We start from the raw sequence: 12,713 nt of genomic DNA on the forward strand, positions 1-12,713 counted from the left end.
GACAATGCACGTTGTTGCTGCCTGAAGATTTCAAAGTGCGGTACTCAACGGTTCTTCTTTGCGCTGCACGCAGTTTGAGGGTCGCGGCTCCGGCAGCCAGCTTGAGGAGCAACCAATCACAGATGCTCATATCGTCAGCCGAAACGGTGGTGTTGACGCCTTTGTGGGGCTCTACGGTGCGCTAGCACATCACAGCACCCACGCCAGGCCTGCTTCATAGTGACTGGCTTTATTACGAGTTCAATTTATCCAGAAGACGAATCACCCTCTGAGCGAATCGCGAGTTGAATGGGCTACACACCATGTTGACCGGCGTTGGGCGCGTTGTCAAAATTGTGCCCTTGTTATTTTCAGCTCAACTTCGCAAACGGTCAGACATCCTTCAACGACGGGCAGGGTGGCGATGGTCTTGTTTCAAGCACACACGGGGGCATGGATAACCACAAAGCCCAAAGTCAGAGGCTGGGCTGTGTACTTGCCATCAAAGTTCCCCATGGGACGGCCGGGGAGCGCAGCCGTGGGGTCAGTAAGCAAGGCGTCATTTAGGCGCACATGATCATCTTGAAGATGATCCGACTGTAGCGTGTACTCGAGCGCCTCGTGTCCCATTTCGTAGTCCACAAAATGTAGCATCAAGGGAAAGGTGTTTAGGTTGACAAAGGCAACCGAGGCGCGCCCTACCCAACAGGCGCGCGAGATATGAAGTGAAGGAGCAGTGGGATCGGTACGCGGGGTGGGGGAACAATAAGAGGCGGGATAGCAACAACAGACCTGCATCTGTGCGATGGCAAAAAGCATAGACGCGCAGACCCTCAAGGTTGGTACGGTTCAAGGCAATGGCATGCGTGCCCACAAGCTCATTCCACAACCGGGTGACAAAAAAGTCTGGGTGAGGAGTCGGTGGCGCTGATGTGTTGCCAATCCAGCCCGGGGGCCCTACAGATAAGGTAAGCTAGCTGAATCATTCACGTTCAAGATTCTGAGCAATCGCCTCCTCGATGGGGGAGAGAGCTTGGCACGAACCCAAGAGGGCATAGTGGGAGGTATCAGCACTGCCAGACCATCCCACGAGGTCCTGACGAAAGACTCCTTGCCATTGATTGGTTGCCAGTCGGCCCAGCTGATCAAGCCAGAAGAAACTAGCTACAAAGCGGTTGCTAAGATTGTCGCAGCCTCCATCTCCTGTGCAAGGCCCCAACGACACCGCATCAAAGGCAGGGAATGTCATGTCATGAAGAAGGGCGGGGGCGAAAGGGCGTAATCTCTGACCTGCAGTGGCTGTTTCTCCAAGGATTAGAGGGAGATCTGGACGCGTGCGGTGATGGGACTGCTGATACTCAAAGAGGATGGCGTCTGAACGATCCAAAACAGCTGGGTCGATGAAAGCGTCCAAGTTGCAATCGTCACTTTGGTTGGCTTTAGGGCCGTGCATAGGATAGCTACGCCACGGAAAAGTACATTGTATGTGAAATGCGGCAGATACCATTCACTACCTGTACTCCCATCTCTAGATCTTTGATTCGGACAAAGGGTTGATTCTTACGAGTGTACGGTAACGATATCAAGCGTGCCTAGGTCGGATCCACATGCAGTCCCAAATATTGAACCTCTCACGAATCGCGCCACCGGGAAGCTTGGGCAAATGTGCCAACGGAATGAGCATCGGGCGCATGTACAAACCTGCAGACACGTTGTTTAGAAATTGTTCCAGATAATCAAAGCCACAGCAGACATCCGGTCCCACTATACGCAGTACTTCAGTGGGGAAAATCTGGGTGTCAATGGTACACGTCAGTCGTGAGGTTAACATGCGAGAAGAAAACTAAGCCAGATACAAGTACAAGTCTCAAAGAGAGCAGGTTTTCATCATCCCCGCCCCGCCCCTCTCCACAGAACAACAAAAAGGGGTGGCGGTTGGGAGCCGTCAACACGCGAGTCACCTGGTTGAGAAGTTTGCGGAGCGCATCAAAATCGTGTGCCAGCTGGGCGGGAGGGGGCGCATTGGTGTGGCGCACAAAAAAATGTGCAGGCTACAAGGCATGGTCCACAAGTAAAGTGCAACGTGTGTTCTGCTAGCTGGTCGAGCGAGAAGGCCATGCACCATCAAGGAGAAAAAAAGGGCTTGGCCGGAACCGCACCTCGTTGCCAAGTTCAAAGCCATACAGCGCATCCGTCTGATTATGTGATTTAATGTAGTGCAGAAGCTGTTCAGCGTTGGTTGAGTCCCAAGCCCCGTTGGCTCCACGCAATCCGAGGGCATTTAGGTCAAACAGCAGTTGCAGGCCCGTCTGGCGCGCAAACGCAACAAGGTCATCCCATGCACGTGTAGTAAGGATGTTTGTTGAAGATCCATTGTCGTCTAGAGGTGGGATATAGCAGTCAATCGATGTCCAGTGTGGCGACAAAAGAGTGGCAATTGTTGGGAGCGGGCCAGGGCACTGAAGAGTGGCAGCTCGGCGGCATGCCAAGGGCTCGGCAGCCGATCCGGCGGGGGTGGAACTAAAAACACTGACCTGAGGCCGTGGCATTGAACAAAAGTGAGTCTGCCATGCCCCCACCGACGCGAAGAATACCGGGAGCCAGTTTCTGCGCGGCAGTGATCAGGTAGGGATGGGTCAAGTTGATCTTGTAGTACAGCGAGGCTTTGATCGCAACAGGGCGCACCCGCAACATGCATGAGAGCCCGCCGCGCCATAGCGACGGCTGGAGATCGCGCAAAGAGGCCAGGTTCGATTTCGATCCAGATACGCACCTGCATCAATGTTCACGCCGACGTAGGGCAGGGGCAGAGAGTGGCTCAGAGAGCCAAGGGTCACATCGATTTCGGGAACCAGGTCTGCATGTGTCTGGCTCGGGACCGTTGACATGAGCAGGCAAGTCATCATTGGCAGCAGGAGCTGCAGCTGATTCTTAAGGGTCATCGTATCGGTTTCAAATAATATTATGACTGGACATGTGACGCCCGAACAAGAAATATGAACTCTGGCCTGCCCTGCGAACTGGCGTCAGTTAGTTGATGGGCCGGTGCTCGATCCGGCGCCAGCGCGCAAAACGCAAAACGCAAAACGCAAAACGCACACACACACACACACACACACAATTATTTTTTCATTCACATTTTCGACACAACAATTTGAGGAGCCACTGACAACCATGGCAGCAACGATGGGTGGTGTGGTCCTGGACAGTGGTGTCTGGGACACGTTGCGGCAGGGGCAAGAGGGTGGAGGCGACAAGATGCACGTGACACAGAATGCCGTCACAAAGCAGGTGTGTCAATCTTGATCGGCCTGCTGTAGCCTTGCCAAGCTCACTGAGGTGGGGTGGTTGACGACGATTAGGGGGCCGTCGACGTGTTGGTGCGGAGCGAGACGCTTGCCGGGTATGGCGACAAAACCTTTTCAAACAAGCCCAAGAAGGAGGGCAAGGCTACCTCACAAAAGGCCAGCGGGCGCTGCTGGATCTTTGCTGCCCTCAACTGTATTCGGGCGGAGATGCGGAGCGCTTATAAACTGCCCGAAGATTTTGAACTCTCGCAATCCTACCTCTTCTTCTTTGATAAGCTGGAGCGGTGCAGTTACTTTTTCAATGCCATTCTTGACACGCGCCACCTGCCCCTGGATAGCCGCGAGGTCCAGTTTCTCCTCTCCAATCCGCTGAATGACGGTAAGTCGTGACCTCATCACGAGCCGCCTTTTGTCTGTGCTGCCCAAACTCACTGTGGTTGTTGCAGGCGGTCAATGGGACATGGTGGTCAACCTGATCGAGAAGTACGGCGTCGTACCAAAAAGTGCCTACCCCGAATCGCATGCCTCGTCCAACTCGCGGGCCATGAACCGCTTTTTGACCAGCCTGCTGCGGCAGTACGCGCGTGAGCTGCGGGAGCAGCAGGGCGATACACAGGCCGCCCAGCGAGTGTATCTGCAGCACATCTACCGCGCTCTGTGCATATACATGGGCACACCGCCTCAGTCTTTTTCATGGCGCTACTATGACAAGGACGGGGCCTTTCACGTGGTACCTGACCTCACACCCGTGTCATTTTACCGTGATCACGCGCGCGTGTCCGTGAAGGACTATGTCAGCCTGATTCACGACCCCCGAAACCCCTACGGCGCTGTGTACTCGGTCAAGTACCTTGGCAATGTCCTGGGTGGTTTGCGTCCCGTGGTGCGTCATCTCAACGTCGACATGGCCGACATCCGCCGCTACTGCGTTCAGCAGCTCGAAGCCCAACGCCCGGTCTGGTTTGGTTGCGACTCTGGTACGCTCGGCCTCGCTCGGGTTTTCTCGCTTTTGATTTCATTGTCATCTGGTCCCCACCACCAAGAGCTTTGATCTCGTGTGGTGCCGCGAAGGCTTGTCCACACGACCTGTTCATGCACCACATGCCGTCTTGACAGGCAAGGATTTTTATCGCAAGGTTGGCGTGTGGGATGATGCCCTTTTCGACTACGAGGCTGTGTTCGATGTCGCGCCAAGCTTCAGCAAGGCGGAGCGGCTTTTGTACGGCGAATCTCTCATGACACACGCAATGGTTATCACCGGTTTTCATCGCGATACCGAAACTGCTCCCGTCACCAAATGGCGTATCGAGAACAGCTGGGGCACCGAACATGGTGACAGCGGCTACTGCACAATGTCCGACAGCTGGTTCGAGCAGTTTGTGTGAGTTTGCACTGCTGTCTGTGTTTTTGAGTGTGGCACTACCTTCATGGAGCCCGGCTGAGTTTGAAACGATGCTCAATGCTGATTGTGTCATCATGTTTGTTTGTTCCGCAGGTATCAGGTGGTGGTGCCCCGCGACCAACTCGACCCAGAGCACCAGCGCATTCATGCTTCGGACGAGATGACCGTACTCCCCCCCTGGGACCCCATGGGTGCGCTTGCCGTGACTGAGTAAGGCGCAGCACCCCGACGTGTGTGTGTGTGTGTGTGTGTGTGTGTGTGTGCGTGCGCAGAAAAAGCAAACACTTGCCCAGGCGGTGTGCGGTGTGATGCCGATGCTTGAATTTTTCACGAGAGCATGATGCGGCAAGCAAAAGTATCTCTACATGACAAACAAGAAACGCAAATCCTCCTCGGTCAAACGCCCCAAGGCAGAGGAGTCTTTGCCCACAGTACTTTCAAATAAGAGACGCTTCTTTTCTTGCAACTGATCGATGCGACTCTCAATCGAATTCTCCACAATCAGGCGAATGACTTCCACAGGCCGATTTTGGCCCAGGCGATGAATCCGATCCATGGCTTGGGACTGCCATAAACCACGGCACGGCGAGGGGAGCGAGTGAGCCACAAGCCAGGCTGTAACGTAGTGCAGGCCACGGACAAAGAAGTGCGTGGCATACCTCAGTGGCCGGATTCCACCAAGGGTCGCAGATAATGCAGCGAGAGGCGCTGACCAAGTTGAGAGCCAAGCCACCCGCCTACAGTACAAATGCATTTCGGCAGGCCTGTGAATTCAGGGCAACGCATCAGTCGGCGATGGCGCAACGCTGGCCGTAGAACAAACCTTGAGCGAAATCAGAAAGGCGGTCAAGTGCGGTTGCGTGTTAAATGCCTCGATAACGTCGGCGCGGTGCTGCGGGCTCATGCGCCCATCCAGCTTGACACAACTACCAAGCAGAGAGAATTTACATTGAGAGGTTACATTCATCATCAAAAAATAAAAAAAAATTACACGTCGGAGAAAAAGAATGACAGGCAAAGGTGAACAGACAAAGAAAAGAGGGAGGGCAGGTGCGAACAACAGGGTAAAAAGTGAACGGGCTGGACGAACCGGATGCCAGCGCGCTGCAGTCGCCACTCCAAGAGATCCAAGAACGTGGTGAACTGCGAAAACACAATGGTCTTGATGCTGGACGACTGGTGGCGAGACCAAGAGAGGTGAGCACGCGCAATTGGCCATGGAGTAAACTTCTTCCCATGCCCCTGTCTCTCGCCAAGCATACCGCAGACTGTCCACTACGAAGTTCCTCCAAGATGGCCTCAATCTTGGTGCTGCTTTGCCAAGCCTCGATATCCAAGCGTCGAACGATGTTGGTTTTCGATCGCTTCTTCTTCACGTCCTCCGAACTGGTAGAACCCCAAATGGCTCGTGTGAAAGAGCACCCCACCACCACCACGGGGAGCTGCCTGGGCATGGGCCGCAAACGCTGTAACAACAACCGGCACACTTACCGTTCCACCGCAGGTTGTGTCAAGTCAATGCTGAGGGTGCGAAAGCACACTGGACACGCAGGCGGCTGTCCCTCAGGGACCGAGGCCAAGTACATGCTCATTTCTTCGCGGCAAAACACGTGCTTGCATTCCGAGGCAATGGGATCCTCAGCCATTTCGTAGCAAATGCCACACGTGTCCTTATCCTTTTTGCTGTCGGAGCGATGGGTCACGAGCCAGGGGTGATTGACTGACTGCCGCATACGCATGAGCAGCTCAAAAATGTGGGCATAGTTGTTGAGAACCGTGCCTTCTTGCACGAAATTCTGAAATCGGGTCTTGGATTCTAATGGCAACACGATGAATGTGAGCATGGTTTGAGCAGCGCCATGGAGCTTGAGTATTTTCAAAGGCCAAGTTGATATATTGACAAGGACGTACGCGAGTACAGAGCCTCGTAAAAGTCTTCTTCCTCGTGGCTGAAAAGATCACGGCGCGTGTGCACGATGCGAGGGGGCAGACCCAGCTCGTTGCCACGCTCGTGCTTGGTACGGCGCAGCATCATGGCACTGTGTATGGGAGGGCATCACGTTGGTGAGCAGTGGTCATGCAAGCAAAGCCGACTCAGGCATATGTCCCCTGCACACGTTGTGACAACGAGGCGCAGCAGGGTGCACGGCGTCGAGCAAACCTGAGCAGCTTGCGCAGGCGGTCAAAGGCAAGCTTGCCTTCGCCATGAGGGCCGTGCTTTTGGATGGGCCGCAAAATTTCGCGATTCCACCTAATCGAGCAGTCATGGCACACCTGAATATCAACTCTGTATCGTTTCCGCAAAAGGCCGAAACAGGAGGGCGAGGTAGAAATTGGGTAGGAGCACAGCAGAAAGGCGCGGGGAGAGAAAAATCTGGGGCTCACCAGCAAAAATGACTCATGCTGCGATGGCCGCACTCGGTGCACTGGCGTCTCTCAAAGCTCCACTTGAGGCTTTTGCAAGGGCACTGGCGGCAAAAGTAGTGTGAGTAGGGATCGGCCCGGAGAAGCTTGACCAGGCTGTAGAGCTCGCCGACACGATTCTGTAGCGGTGTGCCGGACAGACTCCACTTGTAGTCGGCTTTAAGGTCCCAGACGGCTCGGGCCGTGTTGCTGAAGCGGTCCTTGATGTAATGTGCTTCGTCCAGCACCAAACGGTGAAGGTGCAGCGCGTGTAGAACTGAGTCTTCATACATCTTTTGACCCTTGCGCTGAAAGCCTGATTTCATGCGTCGAAATCCTGACTGTCAAGGCACACAAGCATGCTCATCAGTGTCCCCCCAGCACGCTTCAAGAGGGGGGAGGGGGAGGGGCAAACGCATGGCCACGCGGGCTCAGGCTCGGGCTCAGGCTCGACCGGGCAGGGCCGTGAGATGACGGACCTCAACAGTCGCATACGTGGTGAGGATAATATCGAAAGAGGACAACTGCTCCAGATCACGAATGCGATTGTCGCCGTGGTAGACAAAGCATGACAGTGCCCCTTCAACCGTCTTGCTGCGCACTTCGTTGCGCCACTACATTGTCACCCGGGGTGCCAAATTAGAGCGGGAAGGAGGCGAAGGTGCGTGTGTGCGTTCACTCGAGGCCACGAGGGCCCAAAAGAACAAACCTGCATCAGCGCCACGGTGGGACAGATCACCATGGTCGGGCGATTGGGCTTGGTTGACGGTCGAGATAGGATGAGTGCGATGGTTTGGACTGTCTTTCCCAAACCCATCTCATCGGCCAGCACTCCTGTTAGGATTGTGGGCCAGCATGAGATCCGCGTAAGAAGATAAAGCATTCTCCCAGACGCAAGTATACAATAGAGCCAGCAAATCTTTGGCACAGAGGCAAGCCCTTCCCCTAACGGTGGTTGTTGACATCGCCGCCCTCTGATGATGCGATGCAAGACCCACCTCCTTGGAATTCCGACTCTTCCTCCTAAGCAGAAATAATCCAGTCCATATGAAAACCATGCCCAACGGGTGACACTGCGCATGTTAGGGTCGAGCCCATGCAAAGCTGGTGGCGCGAAGGATGCCTGACGGGTAGGCCCGACCATGGGGATGGAAAACACCACAGCATTGAGCAGCACACACCTGCTGAATCATCCAAGACACACCCTCAATCTGGAAGGGGAGTAGGGTAACGGCAAGCTTGGGTGGCGACCGAATGCGCTTGAGCTGGCTCAGGTCCATACTGGGCTTGAGCGTCGACCATACTAAAGCCACCCATTTCAAAAATGAGTGGATGTGCGCCATGAAGCAAAATATGGGTGGCCGCTGATTCACACGCGTGAGAACGGCGCGAGCTCATCAAAACTAACCATCTTCAATCTCTGGGTGCAGGCGACGAAGTCGTTCCGCCGCCGTTTCGCGGCTTTTCCCTTTGCCGCGCGCGGCAGGCTGACGACGTGTGCCGCCAGTCTTTTGAGAGCCGCTCTTCTGTGGGGAAATGGGGGTGTCCGTATCCGCCTCGAGTGGTTCAGCCTTGGCCCGCTTGGCGCGCGTGCCAGCTCGACTTTGAGATGCACGGGGCTGCGAGCGGGTCTGGGATTGGGATTGAGACGAAGACCGTGATTGTGACTGAGATTGCGAGGCCAGGCTCTCGCGTCGGCTGTTGAGGCGGGCCGTCAAATCTGGGTCGACAGCCTCAAAATCATCGCTGGAGCCCTCGTCGTCGTCGCCATCATCGTCATCGTCATCGCCATTGCCATGCACCTCCGGCGTCCATTCCTCATCTCCGTCCTCAAAGTCATCGCTCTCATCGTCCTCCTCCTTGACGGTCTTCCTCGCCCGCAAAGGCGGCTAAAACACCGCCGACCATAAGTCTCAATTGGCAACCCATTTCGCCGGCCTTTTCTTGTCCGCACTTCAAACGACAACAAAAGCCTACCTGTTTAGCCCGCCGGGGGCTGGAGCGCGGCGGCATGCTGGTGTCTGAAACGAGCACTGATCGTCACAAAGAGCCAGCTATGCCGGATATGAGAGGGCAATGACGCACGAAAGGGCTTGGAACTCCAGCAGCCAACGGGAAAGCAGCCGTCAAGTGGATGTCCGACCGAGCCACGAGCTCGATAAATGAAAGAGAGAGAGAGAAAGATTGCAGCCCTTTGACGTCAAGAAGGAGAAAACATGTTTTAACTTGTTTGACGGTGATGGTCAGTGGGCGAAATCAGTGAAGTTTGGGGTAGTTTCTGGCGCTGCGGACAATCGTCCGAACGTTGCGCGTTCACAACGACCGACGAGGCGGGGTGCAGCGGCGCCGGGGTGAAGGGACCGGTGCCGGCTGGGGTCTCGGTGGACTGATAAGGAGACTGGGCACGCAGTGCATTCTCGCGCAGCCCTGCATCCTGCGAGGCTGCAGGCCAACGTGCACGACAAATGCCAACTCAACTGTCAAGCGACACCCAAGTTTGGACTGATTATTTGAGGCTTTCTTAAGATCGCGTGCCCAGTTGTCACTGGGCGCCATGTCGCTAGTGGTGCTATTGGGCTGCGAAGAGGCCGATGCGGTGGTTCAGGCCAGCGATTGTGTTGCACCAGCCGACGATGGCGCCCACAGCTCCATCTGGCAGGTTCACAAGAGTTCAGTGCCAGGTATTCAGCGTGCGACGCCGAGACCCGCACGGGCAGGGGGACCAGCAGCGACCCGCCGTGTATCTGGGTGGGACACAAGCGAGGCAATGACCTTGGTTGGCCCTAGCCATCAAGCTTGCACAATCGAGGCTCGCCTGCAGCTGTGGGTTTCCACCCACCCTGTGCCGAGCGATTCCCAACTGTCACCAGGTGTATGGGGCACCTCCGCGGCGCTCTCAGCCGTGGGTATTCTGGCACATAATGCCCCAGCCATGTTTGTTTAGACTCGATGGACTGCAACTGGTGTGCTACCTCATTTCCTGCCACGCTCACGACATTCGACTCTGTGCTTGGTCTGCTTTTAGGGAACAGATTATGCACTGGGTGCAGCAACACGAGGTCCTTCGCGTTTGGTCCCGCATATCTTCAGCGACCGCCCAGCTCGTTGTCCTTGGTGTAGATCCAAACCTATCCACGGCAGTCGTGCTCGATCAATTCCATGATCGTAACTTTGCCGCCTATGCCGTGGCTCTGCCCATTCACAGACTGGTAGGCCATTGCCCTCAGAATCGTTGTAGGCAACCGCGCCGCAGCCAGCCTCGGATTTGGACTTTGTCGACTCATCCTGTTGTGTGTGCGGTTACAGTGCCTCGGTCTGCTCGCGCACATGACCGACATCACGGCCACCCATGCCCTGGAGTACCGGTTGCCCATTCAACCGTGTCTCTTACGTTTACTCGAAGATCCCCTCATATCATTTTTGCAACCCGAGGTACCTTGGTGCTGTCCACCCGCCTGACCACTGGCACTGCCTTCTCGATCCTCATTTCTCGACGTCAAGAGATGATCCAAACCTTTGCACCAGCTCGACCCATGGTGGCTTTCACCTCGCTGTTTGCATCTGCCATGCACTTTGCCTACTCTAGGCGTTGGCAATGATGCACGCAACATCGACACCGTATTGTGCTCAGGTGCATGGATCGTTTCGCCCCCCTCCCTGCTTCCTTTCATGGCTCCAGCGCTGGTTCATCGCATCGCTGCGCGTGGTACATCTGGCTTCTTGCTGTAGTGCCCGGCATGCCAGCTACGTCAACATACCAGCAGTCAAGGTCGGTTTGCAAAAGCAAAAGCCCGCCCTTAGCTCTTGAGCCTGGTGCACCGCTTCATTCGTCGTTTGCATCGGCGTTCCCCTTGTGTGTCCATGTCCACAGCCAGCTGCACGTCATGTGACGTAGCTCTGGGCCTCTGCGTTTGCATGGCGTGTGGCACCGTCTCTTGCAATCGTGCAAACAATGCACACGCAAGGCGTCATTGCCAAGAAACCAACTTTTGCCATCGGCTTGTTCTTGAGGTAGCGCTCGCTTCTGGCGCCCACACACTGGACGTTCGAGTTGAGGAGCGACCTTTACAGTGGTTTCTCTCCGTGTCTCATGCGGTCAACCCGGGTTTGTCGCCGTGTAGCTGGACACAGACCGCGTGTGGGACCACCGACAAGACGCTTATGTTCACGCTGTTGTTGCTGGAATGCCACACGTGCCTGCTGCACAGGCCAAAGGGCCAACTGCACCACTGCCCGTGCGTCATGATTCACAGAGAGCGTGAACAAGCTTTTGCGCAGCAGCATGTTTGGTCTCACGGCGTGTTGCTTCCTTGTCATCTGCCTTTTTCTTTTAATTTCCCCCATCATATCCAGGACGCCGACAAGGGCAAGCAGTTGGCTTTACAAGAGGAATACATCACCTTGTTGTCACATCAGCTGCATTCACAGCAAGAATACTACGACGAACAGATACGCCGCCTGCATGCCGCTGCCGCCGATGTAGTACGTCAGGCGCTTCTCGAAGCCCCAGCAGCAGGGGTGTAAAATGCAAGCATAGTGCTATGCTTGACTTTCCAACTCGGTCCACCTCATCTCTGGCTTCCCTTGGTGGCTCAGCATCGCAATGGTCAAGCCGATGCCAAGCGGCTCCGTCAAATGCAAATCAGCCAGGAGATGCAGGTGTGGATCATGCGCCCTGGTGCTCGAATTCTACACCTCTGATTCTTGCCCGCACAACTCATATACCGCTGCCTTGAACCGCACCTGGCATCTGCTGTTTGTTAGCTCAAGAACCTGCGCCAGCGACAAGAAGAGCTGCGTGCACAACACGATTTGCTTCGCGCTCGCCTTGCTCAGACCATCGGGCAGCTTGTGACCAAGCGCAAGGTTTGATCTTGCCTTCGGGTGCTTTTTCGTGGCTTAGAACCGCCACTTTTCAACTTCATTGCCTTATCTCGATTCTCTCCCCCATCCCTACTTTTAGGAGCGGCAAGCACTTGCACGGGATGCTGAACAGTCACGGCAACACCAAGCGGATACCGTTGCATCTTCAAAAGACGAGCTGAAAGCATTACAGTCAACAGTGGCTCAGCTTGAAGAGGAGGTTCGGGACTTGCGTCTGCACCAGCATCAGGCTTCTCAGCTCGCTGCGGTCGGTGCTGATGTTGCGGACAGCCACATCATTGTGACCGAATCACCGGAACACGGCGGTCGCCACCGTAGACGCCACGGCAGTCGTACTAAGCGCTAGCTTGCATACAGTGTTCCACGCGCTTGGAATCGTATTTTCAAATGGCCTGATAGCCAAGTCTTGACTTCTTTCTGAATGATTTCCCCGTGAATTTCGAGAGTGAAAGGCATCAGCTTGTCATTTCGAGTCGAGCCGATGATCAATAGCTCAAGCTTAGGCACCAGGACATTCTTGGGATGTGAGGTGAGCTCAAACGCCTTTTTGACGATTACCTTCGCAATCTCCACGGGCCAAAGTGAGATCCCACTCGACACGAAATGAAAGACAAAAGATATCATAATTATTATAAATTGTGAAAGTCTTCACCTTCTGTTCCCACCACATCCCAGCATCTATCCAAATATATCCAAGCATCTTCACAGGTTTAACAATCTCTCAAGTGTCCACACCG

General features: G+C 55.0%; 4 protein-coding genes across 4 annotated transcripts; 2 read left to right on the forward strand and 2 right to left on the reverse strand.

Annotated features, from left to right (window-relative positions):
* Nucleotides 1-414: 414 nt before the first annotated feature.
* Nucleotides 415-2,921, reverse strand: MONBRDRAFT_22110 (uncharacterized protein; the record flags this gene model as incomplete). The annotated part of the gene is made up of 9 exons (XM_001742600.1): nucleotides 415-677; nucleotides 772-936; nucleotides 1,024-1,182; nucleotides 1,270-1,439; nucleotides 1,544-1,571; nucleotides 1,681-1,771; nucleotides 2,139-2,359; nucleotides 2,514-2,642; nucleotides 2,753-2,921. The coding sequence occupies 9 exons, from the start codon at nucleotides 2,919-2,921 to the stop codon at nucleotides 415-417; spliced, it is 1,395 nt and encodes a 464-aa protein (XP_001742652.1).
* Nucleotides 2,922-3,140: 219 nt separating this feature from the next.
* MONBRDRAFT_35515 (uncharacterized protein) lies at nucleotides 3,141-4,903 on the forward strand (the record flags this gene model as incomplete). The annotated part of the gene is made up of 5 exons (XM_001742153.1): nucleotides 3,141-3,270; nucleotides 3,342-3,666; nucleotides 3,734-4,264; nucleotides 4,404-4,668; nucleotides 4,783-4,903. The coding sequence occupies exons 1-5, from the start codon at nucleotides 3,154-3,156 to the stop codon at nucleotides 4,901-4,903; spliced, it is 1,359 nt and encodes a 452-aa protein (XP_001742205.1). The 5' UTR covers nucleotides 3,141-3,153.
* Nucleotides 4,904-5,059: 156 nt separating this feature from the next.
* MONBRDRAFT_717 (uncharacterized protein) lies at nucleotides 5,060-8,555 on the reverse strand (the record flags this gene model as incomplete). Its single annotated transcript, XM_001742601.1, has 14 exons — nucleotides 5,060-5,254; nucleotides 5,349-5,426; nucleotides 5,513-5,615; nucleotides 5,780-5,865; nucleotides 5,952-6,075; nucleotides 6,181-6,505; nucleotides 6,601-6,728; nucleotides 6,851-6,940; nucleotides 7,075-7,433; nucleotides 7,572-7,706; nucleotides 7,802-7,926; nucleotides 8,091-8,112; nucleotides 8,274-8,395; nucleotides 8,501-8,555. Coding segments are annotated over 14 exons (1,947 nt in total), but the record flags the coding sequence as incomplete, so codon positions are not given.
* Nucleotides 8,556-9,646: 1,091 nt separating this feature from the next.
* On the forward strand, nucleotides 9,647-11,964 carry MONBRDRAFT_22113 (uncharacterized protein; the record flags this gene model as incomplete). Its single annotated transcript, XM_001742154.1, has 7 exons — nucleotides 9,647-9,773; nucleotides 10,213-10,301; nucleotides 10,399-10,524; nucleotides 10,772-10,861; nucleotides 11,446-11,574; nucleotides 11,689-11,751; nucleotides 11,857-11,964. The coding sequence occupies 7 exons, from the start codon at nucleotides 9,647-9,649 to the stop codon at nucleotides 11,962-11,964; spliced, it is 732 nt and encodes a 243-aa protein (XP_001742206.1).
* Between the last annotated feature and the right edge of the window lie 749 nt (nucleotides 11,965-12,713).

Source organism: Monosiga brevicollis, genomic scaffold, assembly GCF_000002865.3.
Source record: "Monosiga brevicollis MX1 MONBRscaffold_2 genomic scaffold, whole genome shotgun sequence".
Lineage (NCBI taxonomy): Eukaryota > Choanoflagellata > Craspedida > Salpingoecidae > Monosiga > Monosiga brevicollis.